Here is a 24,435-nt window from a genome sequence, read left to right as displayed (position 1 = left end):
GGGAACAAAGGGCTTAGAATAAGCAGATCTCCAGTCCCATAGCTAATACACGTCTCTATATCTCAGTCATGTTCTTCTATACAACACAATGCACATCAGCAATGGTTGAATGAAGAATAGTTTATCTTCTGAAGAAAACAGGAGGAATATGTTCCTCCTGCTTTCAGAGCTCCTCATGAGGAATGCTCTGCAAGTGGAACTTTACTTTTGTGCCAGTCCACTTGCTCAGCAACTCATTTTTCCTGAAGGTGGGACACTTCAGCAGGCATTTTGTACCCATGGAGCTTCTCCTTTATCGTCTCACTATGGCTGTGATTACAGTGCCTGGGCCTGACTCATGGGGAGCTAATCCCAAAGAGTCCTTTTAGAGATCTCCTGTTTGCTCAGTTAAGAGCACAAGCTTCCCCCTGAAATTTGTCAGCGATGCAGCTGTTTCTTGAGGCTGTTGTGGAGGAATAATAATCTGCTTTGTTTACTGGTCATGGAAAAGCAGCACAAGCTTTGTCAAACAGATTGTGCAGAGCTGGCCACCTCTGAATCAAAGCCCCGTAGCTCTGCAGGGCAACAGCGTGCTCTCATAAACATTGACTAAGCTGCAGCACAGCTCCCTGAGACTGCAGCCTGTATTCTCAGTGCTGTCAATCATTTAAATACAGAGGGGAACACAAGTTTGTCTGCAAAGCATTGTGCAGATGCAGCTGGAGGTTTATCACTGAAGTCTTACACTTTCTAAAGTCAGGTACAGATTTTTCATAGATAGCAGACTAGGGTTTTATTTAAGAAGATTTCACAAGATATGTCAGTGAAAAAAAAAATTGATTTTAAGTATGAACTAATATTCAGAGAAATAGAATCACCAGCAATGACAGATCCTGTAGCAGTTTCTCTGTGTTACCTCTTTGTCATCTTACTGCTGTTTGTAACTGCTAGGAGGTGTACAGCTGTTGCCACCTTCACCTTACAAAAGCTTTGTTATTTTTGGTTTCTTCTTTACACTCAGACTAAGGCCAGCCCTTTTCCTGTCACTTCTTAGTCTATAGATGATTCTCCAACCGGTTTAGGCAGAGAGTTCAGCAGGGCATCATGAGTCACACTTTCCTTTTCATGGTATTTTTGGAACTATCAAAAATCTTTTAAATACATTCTGACAATTTGAAGAAGAAAAGCTGCGGTTGCCTGATTTTGATTTAACTGAATCTTGAAAGATAAGTGGGGGGAGGGCAGGATTGGTGTGAAAGAGAATGCACAGAAACAATGCTGCCTTAACTCATTTTCTTGTCCTTACTTGCATTGATGTTTCTGGCCTTTAGCTGCCTGAATTGCTTGTAAAATCTAATGCCTCCAACATATTTTTGAGCAGAACAGAGATACATGGTTATTTCAGTTCACAATGTCTATGTGCATGATCTTAATGAAACTTCAGCACAGATGTCAACAGCACTGATGCGGGTTTTTTTAAGTGGCTGGAGTGAAGCAGTATAGTTGCCCTTGAGGGGTCTGTGCCCTTTGACAACAAAGTGGAAAAATATTGTGTTCTGCAAATCTGCACTCTTATGTACTCTGGAGAATGGAGAATATAATCTGGTCCAACAAGCGCTAGTGTTCTCATAATGTCAGCTGAAGAGGATTACAGGAGGATCGATTTTATGTAATTAAACTTCCCTGGCATACACAGAGATCTGTTTCCTTAAAAGAAAAATAAAATAGAAAAAGAAAACTGTCCATGACTGGAACATTCTCCTCCCTTTCTTCAAGGCAATTGTTAGTTTCTTACATTAAATTAAAAATGGTAATTGAAATTAATCCTGGGAAATACCACTCTCTCACTGATATGCTGTAGCATTTAAGGATCTAACGTATTTTTAAAAATATGTTCAATGTGTAACAGTTCCACCAGAAATGGAAAACAAAGCTTGATAGGTTCTTTGTTTTGGGTCTTCCTTCAGCAAAGGAAAAAATAGAACTGTAGAGCGTGACACAGTCCTGAAATTCCCGCGTCTTTCCCTTGTGTACATATCGATAGCTCTCTCTCAAAGTCACTGACATTAGATCCATCCTCTGAATATAAAATGACCTTCATACAGGTACAAGGGATAAATCATTTCAGCTATCCAAATTTAAATTTTTTCAAATCAAACTTTTAAAAAGAGGTATACATATGAGTGTGAATTATAGGGGGGATGGATTTCTATTGGGGTAGGATGAGAGGGTAGGATGTTGTCTGCACTTCTGACTTTGGATTCAGTAACGTCCTTTAGCTGCTACATGCAAATTAAACAGCAGCAGATTATACAAGACTGAGGAGTTAATTTAAATCTTAGTAATTACCACATCCCCCATGTACCTGGGGGTACATGCTACCAAAAATTGTCTCATAATCTTATTGCAAGGATAGTACTATCAGGGCAGCTCTCATGGTAAAACTGGATTCCAAAGGAAAGGGAAGAGTAGGTCAAACCCAGTATAATGTAGATCCTGTCGATCCTTTGGTTCATTGTGCTTCCTGGTCACTTAGCCTCCTCACTGGATACTGTGCTGTGATTTTGGCACCAAAACTGTGAAACTATGGTAGCTTTTTCAAGGAAGTCTTACATGTTTGTATCTTGATATTAAAGTTGCAGGATTAGTCCAAATTGGCTGACACCAGGATGGTGGTACCAGGATGAGGACAGGCTGTTCTGTCATCTTCAGGGAATGATTGTTAGAGACAAGAGAAATTGAAAGAAGTGCTAGATGAAGTGCCCTCCTGTCTGGATTTCCATCATCCAGATTGTTATTGTACTTACAGTTTGGGAGGCCATCATTTGCCCATTTCTTCCAGTCCCTTTTCAGTCCTCGCAGTCAGTTATTGCACCAAGTTGGTGCCTGCTTGAGTTTCTGCACCTACATCGCCTCATCAGTGCACAGCCAGCATGACCTGAAGCAGCATTCATGAACTAGGTGATGTTCATGGAACAGGTACAGCTCATTAAATATGTAGTAAATTGGTAGGTGTTCAGCTTTCCTCATCAGTGTGATGTTTACTCATTCTAACTTTCCGTCTTGGGGTGACCACACTCAGTCTTCTGTCATTTGTTCACTGTATATCAAAATTCTTGCCTGTGTAGACACCTGTCTGCTTTTACCTATGCTATATATCCAAATATCAAAATTTTAAAAAGAATTTCCCTGGTCTGTCTGGGATTAAGGTAAAGAATGAATGCTTCACACAATAGTTTCCTGGCTATCTCAGTTTACCAAGGTAAATGTTCCTTGTGTTTGAGAGGTGCCTTCCCACCAGTGGCATCAAAGGGAGTGAGGTCATATCAGGGGATCAGATTTACTTAAAAATTTTTCTGGGCTTGTGCCTTATTACACATCTAAGCTTAATTTAGTTTGTGAACTCTGCTGTTACTTATCCAGTTTCCCTTTCCCTTATTTTCCCTCATCTAATAAAATGAGTATAACTGATTTGAATTGTAAAGCTTGCATTCTCTCCTGCATTTGCTCTATTTAGCAATGCCTTTACTCTTGGATAAAGAATGATCCAAGTCTCTGGGAATTTTCTTGCTAATTAAAATAAGACTGCGTAAAGTTTATGATTTGATTTGAGGGAGACAAGAAATCTAACTTTAAGACAAGTTTAAACTTAAACTTGAAGTTTAACCCTGATAAGAAAGATACTTGAAATTTTGTTTCCTTCTCATGTGTAATTTTTTACCTAGTGAGTCGAAGATTTGGTCAAGATGTATTTCACTAACCCCAGTGGCTCTGTAGCACTTTGCTCTATAGTGGGGTCATCTCAGCCAGACTTTAGAGCACCTCTACTACTAAACTAGAAATGTTTCCATCCTGTGTGCGTTGTCTGCGCTTTCATCATCAACAACACAAAATCATCTTTGTCATACTATTTCATCATACACCCCTGGCTTTGTCCTAACATAACTCTTAGCAGGATCTTTTTGCATGTTGGTGCCAGTTTCAGTGTTACATTCTTTATAAATATGTTCTTTTTTTTTTTTACTTGTATTGCCAAGCTCCAGTCTTGCAGCTGATATAGGGGTGTGATCTAAGCAGGGATCTATAGAGTGACAAGGTTCTTCATGGTAGCAGTTCTGGGATCAAATAGCTTTTGAACTGTCAGCTACAGGTGTGCTGTACCAAGAAGTTGACACCTGTCCTGCTGTTCAAACATTTGTGTGTTTAAATTCAGAATAATGGAAAACTGGAATGTTTTGGCCTTCAAAAAGGTTGTAGAGGCAAGATCTGCTCTGTGTTTGCTTACGTCAGGAGATTGTATCTCTTTCTTTTCTAGATTTGAACGTATTCACACAAAGAAAGGGAACTACAGTAAGTCACTAGTTTCAAACCAAGAAGAGGTAGATGATTTAGCAACCTTGGAGGTACTGGATGAGGTAAGAGCCTCTTTTTTTATGTTTTCCTAAAGAGGAGGAATCACATATTAAATGAGAATGGTGTTCTGTTGATTTTCAAATTCAACTGTATTGTTACACTTCAGTGTAAGTGTACTATGACATTTCACCAGTTTATGCCAAATATTTTGGACAATATTTACTGTATCAGAAAAGTTCCAGTTAAAGATAAAACAAAATCTGGAGTTACAGCCGTAGACCAAACAGTATTGTAACACCATTGACTAAACAGGATTTATATCACTGGATTTTATTACAGCTAAGTATCCAGTTTGAAATGGTGTGTTAACTTGAAATTGGTCTAGGCCCAAGACGTTCCATCCCCATTGCTTGAACACCAAAGAGTTGTCTTAAACTTGCTCACCATACCCTCCCAGACTGGGTTCTCACTGACTTATTTTGGTGTGGAAATGCATGAGGGTCAATTTATGTAAGCTAAGCCTCTCATCTGTCAATGCCTGCTGGTGGACCTTTGACCAAATTACTGATATAAGTACCACTGATTTGTCAAAGTTCAAAAATGGTGCAGGGAATGGGTGCAGGGAAACATGGCATAAGGGAGGGAGGAAGTCTGCTGGTTTTGTCCTTTAAACTTCCAAACCAGAAAGAAGAATCAGGCTGCAGCACATTATCTGCAGGTCTTGGAGGCCATCAGTGGTTGTAAACAAACTGTCGTTCTTCATCTGCTGGGCTGTGCATAGACTATAATTCACATTCTCTTATCTGTAAAACTTCTCTGGTATATTGTATCTCTGTCAGTCCAGAATATTCACTTTGGCACTTGAGCTGGTAAACTGTATAATGCTGACAGCTCACAGAACATCCTCCATCCTCCCAAGTGCTTTGTTATGTTAATTGCAATTGAGCTAACCCAAACTTCTACTGGACAAAAATCAGGTTTAAGCATTTTTTTAATATTGAGAAGAGTAAGACTGTTGTGGGCTTCTTTATCTTTTACCATGATACATATAAATAATCCAAGCTAAAGAGATTTTATTGCACAAAAAAATATTCCAGACAAACTGGAATGTATCCCATCTCCTCAGAGGTGAAACCTTCTCATGGAAGTCCACAGGAAGTCTTTAACTAAATGCATTGTTTGACATTACTAAACATTAGCGTTACTAAATAAAATCCAATTTAAAACGATTTTCACATAGGAATGGCGCTTCTCAGAACTGTATTCTTTCTTCCACTCAAATTTTTCTTCCAGTTTAGAAAGCCCCATCATCAGAGCAAGACAAGACACCTTCTATTGATGCAATAAATAATTTCAAGAAGAGCAAAAGTTCCTCTAAAATAATTCTGTAATGTGAATCTGGTTATGGCCAAAAGGAAAGAGAGCATTCAAAACCAAAAAGTTTATCAAGGCAATGGAAAACCAATATTTTCTCTTTATGTTTTCTTATGAAGGAAATATAACCTCTACAACTGCTGAGAATTCAGCTTTTAAGTGTATTAAACAAGACACAGTGTACAACACTGTGAATAATTTGATGAGTTAGGAAAGCAATTCCTTCTGTAGTCCTCTCTGGCCTGTTGGTCACTTCCATGGGTGTGGGACCTAAATATTTTCACATCTACCTCAGATTAGTTTCTAGGCTGTTTGAATTTCTTCATTCAGCTCTGTAACCTGTTTTGATTGGAAACCTAACCAGTCACTTTATATACCCAGCTGTGTTTTCAGAAGAAGCTGAGGGAAATTACATCAAGAAATTTGAATTCCACTAATGGGCCCTTCTTTTTTCTTGGGGAACTGGCTCTGCAACAGCAAAGAACAATCACAGCAGAGACTGCCTGTTAGTAGGGAAAGATGCCTCATTGTTTACATTAATGGGAACCAAACAGTTGAACATCTATTTTGTATCGTTACTGAGAGTAATGTTAGAGCAGCTGTAATGGCAGTTATGGACTCAGTCAAATGGCTCTTGCTTGATAAGTTACATGAAACTTTAGTAGTAGAAATGTAGACAAGACTGTCTCATGGAAACCTCTGGTGAACTGAATGAAAGCAGTACTTATTAACTTCCTTTTCTACAGCCACCTGAGGATCTGTAAGTATACATTGTTCAAAGTGAGTTTGGACACAAAAAAATAGAAATGCTTGTGTGTTAAAAATATTACTTACTTTTAATCATGATCCGCTGTACTCCTGAATATCAATACCTTCCCTCCGCATCCTCACTCATTGAAACAATATAAATATTTTATACCTTTCCTGATACTTTTTACTCCCTATGTGATTCATTTTTCCTGTTCCTTCTCCATCAGAATACAGTAACAGAACAACTGCAGAAGGGTTATGCCAAGGACCAGATCTACACATATGTTGGGGACATTCTCATCGCTGTCAATCCATTTCGGAACATAGATATTTATTCTTCACAGGTTTGAAAATTTAGATTTTGTTATTTTAAACAAGCATCAAATTCCACTAAAATATAAATATTTGTGTCAAGTGTGAGATTCATTTTAGCTTGCTCTGAAAAACAGAATAACCAGAGACATGTTCTTTCAAGTGCATTTTGACATACATTCTTAACACTTGCTGTATTTCAGCACAGAAATGAGAAACTCCAGAAGAATTAATTTCTAGTGTCTTTATGCCTACAGTGTAGATCATGCACAAAGCAATGCTGTTAAATGTTAACTTCTGTTAATCTGTCTCCTCATTATACAAAAGGGAATTTGTCTCCCTATTACTTAAAAGGGGAAAGATATTAAAGTTGGATCATACAGTAATTTGAGGTTATTAATTATCAGATACTACAGGTACAGAAAAGATCTCAAGTTTTAACATCAATATCACGCAGAGATACTAATAGGAAGGGAAGCACAAATAAATTTATTTAAGTTGGAACTATGATGTCTGACAACAGTAAATTTTCTCTTAATAAATTGAGTTTCAAAATGTAATCAGGACTAAAATGATAGAAAATTGCACTTCTTTTTTTAGCAGTTTTTATAGTCCTAAGTACATACAGATTCATGGTATAGTGAGTGCAGTAACAGCTCCCTCAGAAAACATCACTGCTGGAAACCTCAGCATGCTGTACACTAATCTAAAAATAAAACCAAGCTTCAGTGTTAAAAAATTGTTTTAAAAGGACAGTGATATGTTTTTATTTTTCTTACACTTAGCATTCCAAACTGTATATTGGAGCCAAACGGACTGCCAACCCTCCTCACATTTTTGCTGTTGCTGACATAGGCTATCAGTCCATGGTGACATACAACTCCGATCAGGTATAGATGAGATGTCTCATTACATCCTCTGCCAGGCTGAGAGATATGTGATGAGCTGAGTCTTGCTCTGTTCTCCGCAGTGTATTGTTATTTCTGGAGAAAGTGGAGCTGGCAAGACACAAAGTGCCCATCTGCTGGTTCAGCAGCTCACTGTTCTGGGCAAGGTAAGTGGCAGAGGAGTTGTCTCTGTAAGGCTTTGCTATCCTGGGCCTGAAGGGCGGAACCTGTGAACAGGGCATTGGTTGTGGTGTGAGACTATTACACATTTTCCAAAGAACGTTGGAACATGATGCCAATCTATCTGCTCCTTCGTCCCTCCTGAACTAGGGACAATTGAAAATATGCTAGGGTTTCCACAAGGTAAAGTACAGTAATTTCACGATTATAAGCTGCACCATTTTGATTAAAATTTTGGTCCGAACCCAGAAGTGGGGCTTATAATCAGGTGCGGCTTATGTATGGACAAAGAACGAAAAAATTGCTGTTTTAGGTTGAAGGACAGGTGTCTGCTGAGAAAGGCAGGAACTTCTCTTTGAAATGGAGAATGTAAACCCCCTCCCTCCAAATTATTATAATTTTGAAATCAAGGGGCTCTCAGGTAAAGATATGGGAATTAGGAATAACAGTTCTTTACTAGGGAAATTAAAACAGAAATACAGTACTACAAAGTAACAAACTGCAAACCCTGACAAAGTCAGAGTACAACCTGACACCCCGTCACGCAGGGTGTTGGTAGCAGTCCCATTAAATGGTGGATGCATCCTCCTGCAATGACAGATGTGATTCAGTTGAAGCAGTGCTCCTGCAGAAGGTGCAGTTTCCCTCCAGAGGTCCAGTGGTGATGTGGAGAAATCCGGTTTTCCTCTGGAGTCCAGTGGAGAAAGGGGCTCCCTTAGTGTCCCAAAACCTCCGGTTTTATCTTGGTAAGAAATTTTGGGCTCTTCTCCCTGGCTGGAGCAACTTCCAATGGGATGCAGTAATTTTATCAGTCCCGCAGTGGGACTCAATGGGCCATTAGCAGAAAATGACTCGCTGGAGGAAGGATGGGTTGTGAAAAGATAAAGAACAATGCCCCACCTGGTTTCAATGGATGGCCCATTATCAGAATATCTCCCACAGAGATAAGGATCACTGCCCCCACCCTCAAGAGATGGTGATAGAATAGATACTTTTTATCACAGTCTGTATTGTAACCCAAGACAGTTGCCGACACCCGGACGTGCAGCTTATAATCGTGAAATTACTGCAGTGAGGGCTGTGACTTAGTCAGATTCCTGTTTAATTGAGTGCCTCCAAGTCCTCAAACAGTACCAAACAGTACCAAATAAAATCCCTTTCTAGCTTCTCATCCTTCCATAACCAGATTGCTGTCAGTGGAACATAGTCATTCTGGGAAGTGGCCATCATAGCTGTCTAAATAAAATGCTTTTTTTTGCATGCCCCAGGAGAGATGAAATCAAACTTATGGATGGTAGGGTGCAGTGTAGCAGTGTCTCGATGCTAACAAGGATCCTAAAAGCAAATTGACCATCTCAGAACCACAGAAACCACAGAAATTCATTGGTAGTGTTGTTATCATTGTGTGTGTTATCTCTTCCAGACAGTCCTAGTTCTGCCCTGATTATGTCACACTTCACAATACCAATGAGAAGATTAAAGAAACACTTAAAAATGTAGGTATTTGAATAATTACTCATAATTTGAAGCAAGATCTTTTTTATATACAGGCTAATAATAGGACTCTGCAGGAGAAGATTCTCCAGGTGAACAACCTCGTAGAAGCATTTGGGAATGCAGGCACCATCATAAATGATAACTCAAGCAGATTTGGAAAATATTTGGAAATGAAATTCACTTGTGGTGGCACTGTAGTAGGAGCTCAGATTTCAGAGTACCTCCTTGAAAAATCCAGAGTTGTTCACCAGGCAGTGTAAGTATGAAAATTGTATTTGACCTATTTTGGGGGTTACAGAGTAGGCCTATGATGCATGAAATCATCTTGGTTCAAAACACACAAATGAATAACGTACCTGGAACTTTTTTCTTATAAGTTGTATATGAATAGCTTATAAATGTATAAGCTACCTAAATCTACTTCAGATTTGGATTGCCCTCTGGGTTATTTAAACAAATCCTTTAAAAATGCCCATGTGATATCTAACAGAAGAATGTGCAAATAGTTAAAAACTTTCTAATAGTTCAGGTATACATTTCTTTGTGGGATTTTGGAGTACTGTATTAAGTATATCACTTAGATTTACTTCCTCTAAATTTCCTCTAATAATGTCACTTAATTCTTTGTTTGTTTGCTCATTTCCCATTTTGGAATATCTAGTAGAACTTGTGTATAGAGAGTTATGGGTCAAAGATCCCTGCCAAGAATGACTTGGGGGTGGATGAGAAGCTGGACCATGGCTCAGCCATGTGAACTCCCAGCCCAGAAAGCCAAATGTGTCCTGGGCTGCATCCAAAGCAGCGTGGGCAGCAGGTTGAGGAGGGGAATCTGCCTCTGCTCTGGTGAGACCCCACCTGCAGAGCTGCATCCAGCTCTGGAGTCCTCCCTACAGGAAATGCGTGGACCTTTTGGAGAAATTCCAGAGAAGGCCACCAAGATTATTACAGGGATGTAGCACCTCTCCTGTAAGGAATGACTAAGAAAATTGGGGTTGTTCAGGTTGGAGAAGTCTTTGGGGTGACCAAATTGCTGCCTTCCACCTGAAGGGAGCCTGTGAGAAAGATAGAGACTTTTTGCAAGAATGCGTAGTGACAGGACAAGGGGCAATGGATTTAAACTGAGAGAGAGTAGCTCTAGATTAGATATTAGAAAAAAATTCTTTAGTGTGAGTGGTGAGGCACTGGCACAGGTTGCCCCATCCCTGGAAGTATTCAAGCCAGGCTGGATGAGGTGTCCCTGCCCGTGAGAGGGGAGTTGAAACTAGGCAATCCTTAAGGTCCCTCCCAACCGAAGACATTTTATGGTTCTATGATCTAATGGTGCCCCTGAGACAAACATCGAAGATCATGCACACAAGCAGGAGTTTGAACACAATTCCTTTTTGTGATTCAGTAGTGACTGACTTTGGTATCTCAGGACTCAATTATGGTTGCAAATTTTCCCCTAGTTCTTTCTCACAAGGGGCACAGGAACCTTGAATATGTGATAGACCTCTGTCCTAAGCTTGAGCATCTGGCTTCTAGGCAAAGCATGCCAAGTCATAAGGCCTTTTCGCTGAATGTCTGCTTCTTGGTTCAGAGTTAAAGGACAAAGCAGCCATACTGCATTCAGTGAACCAGGAGTGCATACCTCTCCCATAGTCAGAAGGTTTTTTAAAATAACTGGAGTTAAGCAGCCCATTCAGTGTGGGTGGGTGAGCAATGTGCCAGGTCTCACACAGCATATACCAATTGCTTCAAGGGCAGAGCAGCACTGAGCTGCTTTAGCACCAAGCAGCCACCCTGGCAGTGTCCAGACAAACACACAATGGCATGAAAAGGGTGCTCACAGAAGTTCTGTAATAAACCTTCTTTCAGAGTCCTCCATCAGTTTGTGTGAGTCTTGCGTGTTATTAAAATAACATTTACTAATAGTATGTGTGTCATCAGTAAATGTAGCATGGTTATATTACTAAATCAGTTTGTTGTTTCTGTTGTTTCAGAGGAGAGAAAAATTTCCATATTTTTTATTATATTTATGCTGGTCTTGCTGAAAAGAAAAAACTGGCACATTATAAACTGCCAGAATACAGACCTCCCAGGTAATGCAGTTCATTTTTGCATAAATTGATTACTAATAAATGCCATGTGAATTCTCAGCCTCATTTACATTCTAACTCTGTATCCATCAACTCTTTCAGATATCTGCAAAATGATCATTTCAGAATAGTGCAAGATTTCATGAACAATAGCTTTTATAAGTCTCAGTTTGAATTAATAGAACAGTGCTTCAAAGTCATAGGTTTTACACTGGAGGTGAGTGCTGATAGACCTTTTCCTTTGTGAACTTTACCAGATGCCTCAGGAAAAACTTATGTAAAGCATTCAAATCTCCCTTGTTATTTTCTTTCTTTAGTAGTATTGTGTTTATGTTTTAGGATCTTGCACGGTCAACTTACTGTTGTAGAGTAACATTTAAATTTTTAAGGTTTCAGTGCATTGATAAATCAATAAAATGGTATTAGACTTTGAAATCAGTGAACACAGCACAGCTGAGTAATTGGGCGGGGGGAGATTTTAACAAATTTAATGCATAGAAAATTATGTTGTAACTGTTTATTAGCCAATAATTCTAGGCCTGTGAATATGAGCCTCATCTCAGTTTTAGGAGGAAGTCCATGGTGAAAGTTCTAAAAATTCATTGAGTTGATCTGAGTATTGATGAGCTCAATACACTTTCACAACTCCAAGGATAAGGTTGAATGAAGTTCTTAAACCTCTTTGGAGATGAATCTCATCACTAATCATTAACTGAACCCATTCTTTCTTTATGATCTCATGTCATTGCTCAGGTAGCTGTTAAACCCCTCTCCTCAGTTTTTCTTTGGTAGAATTAAAATAAAAAGGACCAGATTTATAAAGGAAAGAAATCCCATCCTATGACCTAGTTTTGCCTCAGGAGAAGTGGTGCATCACAGGTGTCATTTATCTCTGACTTTATTTATAAACAATATAAATAGTAGAGGTATGATCCATACAGTATCCTTGAAATAAAGCATTAGTGCTGCAGAATGCATGTATGTTTTAATTTCTCTGATAAAACTGTATGTGGTAAGGAGCTTTTCACAAATAATTCTCACTTCAGTTGACTATTTCTGGCTTCTCTCTGCGTATATATTTGAAATAGCTAGTAGAACAGGTTTATTTGCCTATTTTGTTCCTCTATAGTCACTTTGCATTAGGTTATAGTGGCAGTGGCATTCACAGTCTCTTTCTCCTCTACATGTTATTCACAACTACATTTAGTAATATCACACCTGTACTATCACGTCCTTTCACTTGTGCTTTCACCTATCCAGAAGCAGCAGGAAAGGACATTCATGGTTCAGCACTGACAGCAGTTTTGTCACAGCACCAGAGACCTTGATAAGTCCTAATTTAAAGCATGAAAAGCAGCAAGTCTGTTTTTGTTTCCAGTTCTTTTGTTCACTTGGATGGGTGGAAACAATAATCCTGATCATCCAGAAGAGGCCTTCCATACACACTGAAGATGCAGTTAGAACCAGGTCACTGGCTGCATTGTGCAGCTCTAGCATGGGTCTTCACTTGATTAACTCAGCAAGGCACCGGAGCTGAGTCTGTGAAGAATTATCTACCTGTAGAACCCCACAGCTTCAGAAGCAGGCTGACTGCCATAAGCAATCTTTGGCTACTTGTGAACCCCAGCCATGTCAACCTGCCTTGCATCCTCCTCAGGGTGAATTAGCCTGTCTCAGTCTGTGCTTGCAGGAGTGGAGGAAGAGTCTTCTTCTCTCACTGAGGTTCTGATATTGGATACGTGTGCAAAGACCATTTCCTACCCCATAGGGCACTGAATTCTTTTCCTAAGTTCACTTTTTAGTAATGCAGCCTTAAGCTTTGACATTCATCCCAGTGCACAGAGGAATTTCTATATAAGCATGTTCAGTGTTTTATTAGCAGAAAGCCATGGACAGAAAAAAAATCTTCAGTTAAAACTGAGACCTAAACAAAGCTTTATTTCTTTGAAATTTGATTTTAACTGACTGACAGATTTTAGAAGTAACTACTGTCAGTACTCCCTGTCTTAAAACTGTTTTATTTCAGGCTGCACAGCAATTAGTAAGAAAGGACTGCCTGAAGGGAACAATAATTATGCTGTATGAGACAGATCAGGCCAGACTTCAAAAACACTGGAAAAGAGCAGAAAAATGTCAGCAGCTATACATATTGTACAGCATGATGGCAGAAGTTCAGATATCCATTTCTTCGCATTTCAACTGTGTCCCTAAGCTTAAAATGAAAATGAGTGCTTAATCCTAAGTAAACTGTGTGCCAATTATCCTCAGCATAATTTTTTAGAGTGAGCTTATCCCGTTTGTCTTGCTGTCACTGGAGTCACTATTTATTAACTGCTAAATTAACTTCTGATAGTGTTGAAAACAAGCTCAAGTAGTCTAGAGCAATTAGAGATTTTATCTGAGTAAATGATGCCTGACACGGTACCAGCAAACTCTTGAATAGTATGAATAAAATGCTGTGCAATTATAAAAAGTTCATAATTATAAAATACCAATCAGATTTGCAAAACTACTTCTTATAAAACTACTACAAAAGTTTTCAACTTGCTCTTTATAAAGCACATTATTACTGCATGCCTCAAAATATAGTGTCACAGACTCCTAGTCTGCTTTACAGGTCACCTAGCATTTGCATTTTCTGGGTAAAAATACTGTGATCATCAGGTATAATGCGAAACATTCACTGTTCAGGTGAAAATTTGCAGTTAAAATCTAAGTCCAACCTGCAATGGAAGCATTCTTTTACTAATTCCAAATATTATTTGGAATTTATATATTCATGTATAGTTACTTAATTTACTGTATACATCACTTCACTGTCCAGAGTAATAGGAGCCTTTTTCCAGATAGAGTCCCTTTTCACAGAATCACAGAATGAACTAGCTTGAAAAGATCTTTGAGATCATCAAGTCCCACCTATGACCTAACACCACCTTGTCAACTAAACCAGGGCAGAACCTCCTAAATAATGGCAAATCTAAATTTGTTTAAGCAAAGTCCATATTGAGATGCTTTGGTGAGCTCCTAACTGGTATTTTGAAGGCTAAAGTGCTTTGCCAAATCAGACATGTGAGGCCTCACTCTTCTCCCAGTGAAACTTTTTCTGATGACATTGGTGGGAGATGATATAGCCCTATTATTTGTAGTTCTTTGGTTTCCATGATGCAAGAAACATCAATGCAGATTTTAAAATATTTTTGTTGATCTAGGTATTAAATCTTTAGACATGTTTGCACCTGCAGACACAGTGAAGGATAGATATAAATAATCTCCGTATTCTTTCTGTGTAAAGGGTATGCACACCACTGTTTTTTGCTTTCCCGACTTCTTGTCAATCCTGTCCTGTCAACAATTACAAAAGAGAGGTTAGGCTATGGTGCTTCTTGCCCTTTTTTACTTTCTTACTCTTGAAAGACTTTGCTAAGTACAGAATAGGAATAATTGTTGAGAACAGAGCTCCTAAAAGTAGTGGGCACATGGCAAACAGCAGGAAACAACACACACACCTATGCCCATCTCCCAAACCACAGAGGCAAATTACCTGGCTATTAAGTATTGCATTTTTTTATTAATATACTTTTCAGGAACTTGGAAGTGTGTACAGTGTCCTGGCTGCCATTTTAAATGTGGGTAACATTGAATTTTCTGCAGTAGTATCTGAACATATGATTGACAAGAGCAACATTTCCAATCCAGTAGCCCTTGAGAACTGTGAGTGTTTTTTCTTGATTTAACATTGTTTTTCTTTGTTGTTCTTATAGCAAATTTATTTTATTGTAAGAGAGGTATCAATGAAAACCTTTTTCACATGGAAATTTTGCAAGAATAATTAAAAACTGAAGATAGATTAATTCTAAGCCTACCTGAATTCAAATGAAAAAAGAAAAAAAATTCCATGTTATGCATCTTATTTGGCTAATCATTTCACTGACATACAGGAAACATGACTAATAATGCAGATGCCTGAAAAAATCTTTGGAATTTTTCCAAGGTTATTTGAACATTTGATGGAGAACCGCATTAACACATTGAATAGTTTTTTTCCCAGTTTCTTTCTCAGCTGCTCATTACTATTTCCACAAGTGCCTGTGGAAATACAGCTCACTAATTCTTTGGAAGAGATGCCTTATATTATAAACTGCTGGGAGGTAGAGGAGGCAAAGGGGCAAAGATTCTCCAGGAATTTGCTACACTTTCTCAGTAATTACATCTGGGGAGATAATGAAGTCTTCACACTATCTTCTTGCATGCTTTCTTGCCATAGAAAAATGGAACTGGGAAAGAAACACCCCTATTTTGGAGCAAAAGGAGAAGAGCAGTGACTTGTATGAGTGGGTTATAACTGAGAGTTAAAACTCACAACTTCTTACAGTCACCTTCCAAAATGTGTCTCTGAGCTAAGCCTATGACATTCCTTCCCAGGTGCATCCCTGCTGTGTATTCAGGCAGATGAACTGCAAGAGGCCCTCACCTCTCACTGTGTAGTGACTCGAGGAGAAACAATTATTCGTCCCAACACTGTGGAAAAAGCCACTGATGTCAGAGATGCTATGGCCAAAGCGCTGTATGGGCGCCTCTTCAGCTGGATAGTCAATCGCATCAACACTTTGCTCAAACCTGACAAACATTTAAGGTAAAAGGAGATTTTGTAGAATAAAGAGATCTTTTATTTCTGTGGCAATAATAATTGTCTTACACCAGAGTATTTAGTGTAGGCAAGTTCTTTTTCTCTGCTACATTTTTGGTTACAATCCCACCATGTCAAAAATGGTTTGTGCTGTTCATAGTGTTTAGTGAAAATACAGTAGATATGGTTGGCAATAGCATCTGGTGTTTTCCTGCCATCTTTATTCATTTAAACCTTTCTTTTTCTTTTCTATTTTTAACTCTTTTAACTTTTAACTCTTTTTCTTTGTATTTTTTCAGAGTAAACGTTTGATATTCATCATGTTGATTACATAGGCCAAATTCTGCTTTTATTTCACACTGATGCTGTTGCTTTTTTCACTGCTATTATGAGCAAGGTTTCTTACATGTGTGGGAATAGTTTTCAAACACATTTACTGAAGGTATTGTCCACTTTAGACTCACAAAGTGACATTTTGAATGCTATACAACAAATAGCTTTGGTTTGCAGAGCTGGATTTCCCGGATTTTTTCTTCTTAAACATCAGAAGAGAGCCAAGGTTGCAATCCTAAAATTTGTCTAAACTTTCAAGTATTTGGTTACAGCAGAGCAGCAATAAACAGAACTTTAATCAGTAATAGGATAAATAAATAAATAATAAATAAGGTGATAGGACAAAATCTGTGATAGATGGGTAGCACTTCTTGCCTCTGCACCTCTCTCACTTGTCTGTTACAGAGTCCTTTTCAAACTGAATACTTACTTATTATGCTGGTGAGGAGGGAGAAAATTAATCCTGACATGCTCACTGTAAAAAAATTCACCTTTTGTTTGATTCTGTGGTAGTAAAGTAATTTGCATTTTCTATTTTTATGTAATTAGCTCTGAAAAGGAATGGGGCAGATAAATTTTAGCAGTCTATTCATCAAAAATGCAATTTTGAGACAGATTAAATAGTCCCCAAATTCAGATCCTTCCACAAATGAGACGCTTCCTTTTTTGAGATGGACTTCCCAAAAGATTTAAGTACTATTAATGAGTGTCTTGAGGCTGGTTCTTAATTTCTCATTTCCTAAATCTTTTTTTAAGAAATGGTTACAGATAGATCCTCGAAGAGGTTTTATAAAAAAATGTGATTTATATTTTACTTGCCTAGAAAAGACACTAATGTCAGCCTCAGTTTGTTATAAAACTATATCCTCTTAATTTTTTGCTTCAGCAAATAAATATTAGAGTTTTTTCCCAATGGCAGAAGTCATCACATATCTTCAGTATGTCCTACTTAAAATATCAAACCAAAGTTTTTCCAGTGCTTCTCTGGAATTTAATTGATAATTTAAATTCATACCACATACCAGTGCACAAAGTAGTTATTCAACTGCATAAAAGGTCTAGCTAGTCATTCTTTTTACTTTAATGTTAAACTAAGCAATTTTAATTGTTATGAGTAAATAAGAAGAAATAATATTTAATGACAGTCTTTAATTTCAGGATGCTGGTGAGTAAAGCCTGTGTTATTACAAGAGAAACAAAAAAACCTGTTCTTTCTGTACTGTAGTCAGCTTCTTAGAATAATTACTTACAAATAATAGTGTAAGAATAAAATTGTAAATCCCTTATTCACTTATCAGGTGACCTGGCTGCTGTGTGATTCAGTATATCTGGCTTGCATTGCAGTAATCTTTGAATTGATCTGCATTTATGTATTTCAAACTAACAATTATTGTCATGTTAAGGGATATCTGGTACAGCAAAACTTATCCTGTGTAATTGGTGTACAGATTTGGTCCATGATTTTCTTTTCTGAAATAGTAATGAAGGTAGTTAATGCAAAATAAAGATACAACAATGAAAATTATATTTCATCTTTTCAGTGAAAATGATGATGGCTTGAATATTGGAATTCTTGACATCTTTGGCTTTGAGAATTTCAAAAAAAATTCTTTTGAACAACTGTGTATCAACATTGCCAATGAACAAATTCAGTTCTACTTCAATCAACATGTCTTTGCTTGGGAACAGGTATTTGTTGGTTATTTTGATGAACCTTGATTATTACTTAACATATAAAATCTTGTCTCAAGAAACTGCATTGTTCCTTCCCCATAATAGCTTTTAAATAGCAGATTATAAAAAAAGGTTTTTAAAGTACTTTTTCCATGAAGCAGTGCTTGCTATTTGCAAGTAAAATGCCCACATAAAATGCATTAAACTTGAAATTTACAGTAACTAAGCAACATAACACTGTGATAATCTGATTGATGCAAATGCAATGTTGTTTTCTTGGGGAATAATGAGTTTTGTAACGTATGGTTCTCTAGTAAAAAAGTAAATGTCTGGTAACAAAATTTTGAAAGTGCAGTGTTCATAATAGTTTACTAATAAGCTTAATGAACAATAAAATTCCATTATTAAAAACTGCAAATCTCACAATTATTTTGTTCTTCTTGAGAAACCAGATCATCTCAGCTAAATAATGATGAATTTAATTTATTTTAAAACAGAGAAAAGGAATAGCACTGTAAATATAAAAGTCTGTCAATCTGAAGAGGAGAAGAAAAAAGTCAAGAAAATCATCTCAACTTTGTAAATAATTCTAGGAGAATTAAATTAACCACCTTTAAATCATTATTCAATACTTTTATTTGAAGAAATAAGATGTCCATGGAAAAAATTCTCTTGCTGAAAATTGAAATATTTCAGAATTCTCTATGACAGAACAGTCAGAATTCAAACCATAGGTGAAATTATACTTTTGTTGGGTTTTTTATGATATATGGATGAAAATTCTCCTGAATTTTAATGTTAGTTGTTAGTAGAAACAAAGTATTTTGTCAATGTTACTCACGGCTTAAGGATGAGACAGATACAAGTTTGGAATGTGTACATGCATGTACATGCATGTCAGTCCAGAGGTGCATATGTTTATGTGTAATATGACAATTTTTTTATGGCTCAATGTTTTATCCTCCTCCTGATTATTTCAGGAAATGTTGTCTTGCAGTCTTGTATCTTGTAGTTGTTTTTATAGATTTATATGCAAGATTATCGACACAAGTGTTTCCTTGGTTTTAATATCATCTAAAAAACAGAGAAAATTTAACTAGATCTACTGTAATTACTTTGGCATCTTCTTTCCAAAGTACTCAAGTTCACAAAAGAAGGGTGCTTCTGGGCTATTGCTGTTTCTAACAGTTGGGAAATGGAAACAGCACAGACTGCAACAACAATATTTATTCCTGTCAAATCCAGGCACTGACCAGGTCTCATGGAATTGCATATGTGGAATTAAATATTCACTAATTTGGTCCTCCCGTGCTAAGTTTAAGTCTTCCTTGCTCCAGACTTTTCCCCTGGTCTCAGGGACCTGGGGTTATCAGTCAGGACCAATGTAAAGAAGGCATTGAATATCTCAGCCTTTTCCATGTCATCTACAAATGACAGCAGGACCTTGTTCAGCAGCAAGATCACATTCTCCTTAAGTTGCCTTTTGCTGCTGAGGGACCAGTCTTGGCTTTCCTAGCCCTATTCCTGTTCACCCAAATATTGTCTTAATGTTCCTCCTCTTTTTTAATTAGAGTTAAGTTCAGTGTAATCTACCTTTACTTGTTTCTAGGTATCCTGTTACAGAACTTTTTGGCCAGACCTGTATTAATGCAGAGGTTTGTGGTGTCACCATGTAGTAGGAGCAGTTTGCTCTCTTGCTTGTGCTTTGCTGCACCATGGTGAGGGTTATTCTGCCACTGGGCAGATAAGGGGAAAAATTAACTTCTTATTTTGACAATATACAGTTTGCTCATTTCTCCTTGCAGGAAATTAATACAATTACAGACTCTATGGAAGGGGAAGGTAATCTTTATTTACAGAATCTCTAAGTACATAAATTTTACCCATTTCCATTCTCTCTCTCATAGATTTCTCATAGACTCAAAGATATATAGAATGGACCATGGCATGTGTGGGTGGGTGTATGTGTGTTCTAATGGTCTGGCCAAGAAAATTTGTGAGTGACATATAGAATAATGGACACCAGCTGGAAAGTCTTCATCATGTCTGTTAGGTTCTTCTTGCTGAAATAGCTTTTGGACATATATTTTACAGCCTTTAGCAATCATTCTTTGCCTCAAACCCTTATTTACTTCAGCATCTGTAATCTTTAAGCAAGGTCATTATCTGGCTTTACTTGTTTGGAATATATACATTTTTTATGCCTACAGTCCACTTCCTTGGTGGGCTCGGAGAAAATTGTGTTGTTTGATGTTCTATAACCTCGCAGTCATGCTCCTGCTGTCAGGTTTAGAGGTTTTTCCACTTGCTGACTCTCTGCACTGTGTTTTTAAGTAAGTGAAGGCCTTCTGTTCTTGATGTAAGAAATTCTTCCCTCAGTTTTATTGTTATGAACAAATGTTCTTCATCCAAATCACAGGCTATCACACAGCTATTCTTTTAAGACTATTTTTTTTTCTGGTGCTTATATGCACATTAGCATTCATATTTCATTTATGCTAGTCCTAATATTTCTATTACAAGTGTCCACATCCAGTCTGAAATACCAGCCAAGTGACTGTCTACCTTAATTTACATCAAACCACTACATCAGATTACATCAAATTTCATTATATTATCTTGTAGCAGTCTCCAAAGATATTACTACAGCAGTGCAGATTAAGTATAGATTAAGTTCATGTAAGTGTGGGTGTAAATCTCCCCCTTTCAGAGACGGGAAATGAGAAATGTGCTATTCTGCATTACAGCCCAATGGCACAAAATGATTTGTGGTATGATTCATAGTCATTATAAGAAATCACTTTTCACTTATTTATTACGCGGTTGTCCCAGTTTTACATCACAAAAACAGCCTTTGAGAAAGCAGGTGGCTTCAGAATCTATTCTGTTCACTTTAAGGACTCTCCTGTGTTGACACCAGTAATGTACTTTAATTGTAAATTAAAATTCAAAGTATCACTGATGTGAAAAAAAAAAATTAGGATGACTTCTGCCCTTTGCAGATTTATCTGCCTGACTTTGGAAATTACTTTATATGCAAGGGTTTGTGTCGTAGGTTCTAAAAGACAGAAGTTTAGGAGAAGGCTGATGGCAGAAGTTGCCAAGACCTTTGTGCTGACTTTCCATTAGCCCTGACTGTTGTGCTGCTGGAGATGTTCTGTCAGTGGGGACCCAGACTAGTGTCTCTTCACAGCCCTGTGCAGTACCAGACAGGGCAATCTCAAATTGCCCTGTGCTACCTCAGAAATCTGTAACACAACACTGCATTGGACCCTGTAAATCTACCCAAGGAAGACTGAAGAATTTAAATTCTTTTACATTTCCCTCAAGAGATGTAAAATGTACAGATATATTGCTTTTTCATCCCTGTTTTGCCCTGTTCACATATCACATGCAATTTATTGAAATTTGACATATCTAGTGGGAAGTTGAGGCCTAAATCAGTCGATAATAGTTTTGTTTGTCATTAACCCACATTCACTTAGTAAGTAGTGATTATGTCACCAGAGAAGGCGAATCATATTTTGGCAACTTGACCAATGAAACCAAGTAGTAAATACACTCATTAGGCTGAATTGTACTTCCAGTGTTGCAGGTGACATTGTTTTATCATTGTCAGTGGTCTCTTTCCTGTATCTGGATCTGAAAAGTGTTCACAGTTTTGCTTTCCTTTGAAGTGTGGTCTGCCGCAAAAAAAGGCCACAGCAGTGGCAGGGGTAGAAAAAAGGAACAATGGTACTATCACAACCTGAGGCTCAGGGTGTCAGCTAGAGTGGAATGACTGTGGACCAACATGGAGAGCTCAAGTCAAAATTAGGAGAATTTCTTTATTGTTGACATAATGTTTGCATTTAAGAATAAAGATTTTTAGGCCTGAATGCAGTCTCTTTTCACTAATTTAACAGAAAGGCTGAAGTGAGTATATAGTTTAAGATAAAGATATTGTAGATTCCCAGTAGTCAGTGGAGACAGATACATTCCTATCTCTATTGACTGGGGAGAGAATGTGGTCTCTCAACTTAGTCACTGCTTTTAGTTTTACTAGCACAAGGGGGTTTTTTGAATAATATAAAGCAAATCAGAACTTTTGGACCTTCAGTCCTGTCCTTCAAGGTTTTCCTTACATATTACATACTGAGGTAAGTTAATTTCTGTCAGCTCCATGGTCTCCAGGTCACATTGTCCAGCAAGACAGCTTTCCCATTCCTTTCTCATTTGTCATTCCCCAACCGGAAGTAAAACATGTTAATGGCAGATAGCTAAAACATTTTGGGAAATAGCAAGTTTTCTGTCAGTTGGAAGGATGATGCTTTTTGCATTAAATGTATGCAGCGTTTATTTTACATTCTCATGACAATTTAATCTTCTAGTTTCGGCTGAAAATGGTTCCTTCTGAATAAGTCTCTGGTGTCCCCATTTAAACCAAAGGGCCATCATAAAATGTCCTATGCAAAATGGCATTACTTTATTAAATGTCAAGACCATTTCCTAATGCATTTAGTAACTCCTTTGTTACCATTGAAACCAGGTAGTACAAGCTAATGTTACGTAGTTTTGATCATAGGAAAGATACCATGTAATACTAAGATGAGATGGGAACCCAATTAATAGCGTAACTCAATTATTCCTTTTGACATCCCATCCACAGGAATACTTTCTAATGGATTATGTTTTAGAATTTCAAGAAGTAGCTTTTTTGCGGAGCTTTCTTGTCATAAAACATCACGGGGGGTTACAAAATCCTGAAGCTGATTCATCTTATTAATTCAAATAAGACCTATTTAGTTTCATTTTTATGATGTCCATCGTTAAAGCTTTTATACATGCTGTTTGTATCCTAATGATGCGATTGAAACCAGCACTGCATCAGAAAATGTAGTACAGTATCATTTCTGATTCATCTGTCACTACTGGTGCCTGGCTTGGTCATCAGCTGTCCTTCAGGAGCCCGTGGGAAGTGATGAAGTGAACTCCTTCATATCCTGCTGGGGGGATGACAGCATTACCAAAACTGTCAGGGCTGACACTTGTTCGATTGTCGAGACACAAAGGACACAAACTGAGGGGTCATGTGCACTGCAGGCTTGGAGGTCAGGCCCTGTGTGCTGCCTGGGCAGGGAGGGGAGCAGATGCTGCTCTTACAGCATGGTAGTACAGCTACTAAGAGTTCCTTTCCTTTTCAAGGGGAACGCTTTCATCAGCTCTGTAAACCAGCCTCTCTCACAAGCATTTGAAGTTGGAAAAAGTTTAGGATCAGACAGGTTGGTTGTGAGAGCTTGTTTGTGGATGTCTGAGTGTCACAGAAACACTCTGTTCTGATAGATCCATCCTAAGCAGTCTGTTCCCCTTGCCGCTTTGATAAGAGTACTCTAGATAATCCAGCAGTAACAGCTGTTTCCATAAACATCTGTGTGTCAGTGGAGCTGTAGCCCTCAGTTACACTGCCCCTACTCCCATGTTATCTCTGGGAGATAACACAGACTTTCTGCCTTTCTGCCACCTGCTCCTACAGGTATATAATTAACTTCTCACCTATATCAATGATATATTTATTGCTCTCCTGTCTTGTCCTGCTACTCAGGTCATTGATTAAAATAAAAAGCAAAACTCCACCTGTCCACTGCTTCAGGGGAGACACGAATGAGGTTAATGTTACTTGTCTCAATTGAGGAGCCCTCATGGGGCTGTAGGCAAGATTCTTACTGTTTACACCCTTGTATGGCATATAAACTGAATTATAACTTGTCCTTAGTGTGAAGAGTGTCCTGGGAAATTACATCAATCTGGACACTGGAAGGGTTTAGGTATATATTTCATGTCCTCTTTCAAATGGATCAGCAGATTTTTATTTGTGCCTCACCAGTCTTATTGATTTTATGCCTTTTGCTGTTTCTCTGAGATTAAGAAGTATGAAACAGGTGCTTTTCTGTTGTATATGAAAGTGAACTTCTTTTTTAAATGCTCAATGTGTTGCCTTCTTCGCTCATTCAGACTCAAGTGAAAGACCCATAAGGAGAGGTCTTCCAAGGTTAGAGGTCTATGAACTCATTAATATTAGCCATCATTCATTTTTGTGACACTCTTCTCACAATGAATTCTAATGGCAAAACTGCAATATTAACACCACACATGAATGCAACCCTTATAAAGTCCTATCCTTGGCCAGAGGAAGGATTTTTAAAGTAGATCAAAAGCTCTGTGTTTCACAGTACAGCCTGCACAAGACTGAAGGCAGCCCTGGCACAAATAGGAGCATAATTGCTATTGCTTTACCTACCACAAGCAAAATAATGGGGGGTGGCAGTCCCTAGAGCAACCTTCTCTTGGTAAATCTACAGCTATCCTCTGTCATGCTAAAGGATTAAGGAAGGTCATTCTTGTGTTCTCTGGC

At 38.0% G+C, this 24,435-nt stretch overlaps 1 protein-coding gene across 3 annotated transcripts in view; it reads left to right on the top strand.

Moving 5' to 3' along the window:
• The window catches only part of MYO3A (myosin IIIA), a 120,424-nt gene that overhangs the window by 56,913 nt on the left and 39,076 nt on the right, over positions 1 to 24,435 (top strand). For all 3 annotated transcript variants that reach the window (XM_033066264.1, XM_033066273.1, XM_033066259.1), the window contains exons 10-19: positions 4,295 to 4,394; positions 6,684 to 6,800; positions 7,554 to 7,658; positions 7,739 to 7,822; positions 9,386 to 9,588; positions 11,315 to 11,413; positions 11,513 to 11,627; positions 14,995 to 15,121; positions 15,833 to 16,043; positions 17,912 to 18,059. In XM_033066264.1, coding sequence (XP_032922155.1) covers positions 4,295 to 4,394; positions 6,684 to 6,800; positions 7,554 to 7,658; positions 7,739 to 7,822; positions 9,386 to 9,588; positions 11,315 to 11,413; positions 11,513 to 11,627; positions 14,995 to 15,121; positions 15,833 to 16,043; positions 17,912 to 18,059 — 1,309 coding nt within the window. The remainder of the gene's footprint in view (positions 1 to 4,294; positions 4,395 to 6,683; positions 6,801 to 7,553; positions 7,659 to 7,738; positions 7,823 to 9,385; positions 9,589 to 11,314; positions 11,414 to 11,512; positions 11,628 to 14,994; positions 15,122 to 15,832; positions 16,044 to 17,911; positions 18,060 to 24,435) is intronic.

The sequence above is a fragment of the Catharus ustulatus genome, chromosome 1 (genome assembly GCF_009819885.2).
Source record: "Catharus ustulatus isolate bCatUst1 chromosome 1, bCatUst1.pri.v2, whole genome shotgun sequence".
In the NCBI taxonomy this organism is placed as follows: Eukaryota; Metazoa; Chordata; class Aves; order Passeriformes; family Turdidae; genus Catharus; species Catharus ustulatus.
This window is presented reverse-complemented; position numbering and strand designations above follow the sequence as displayed.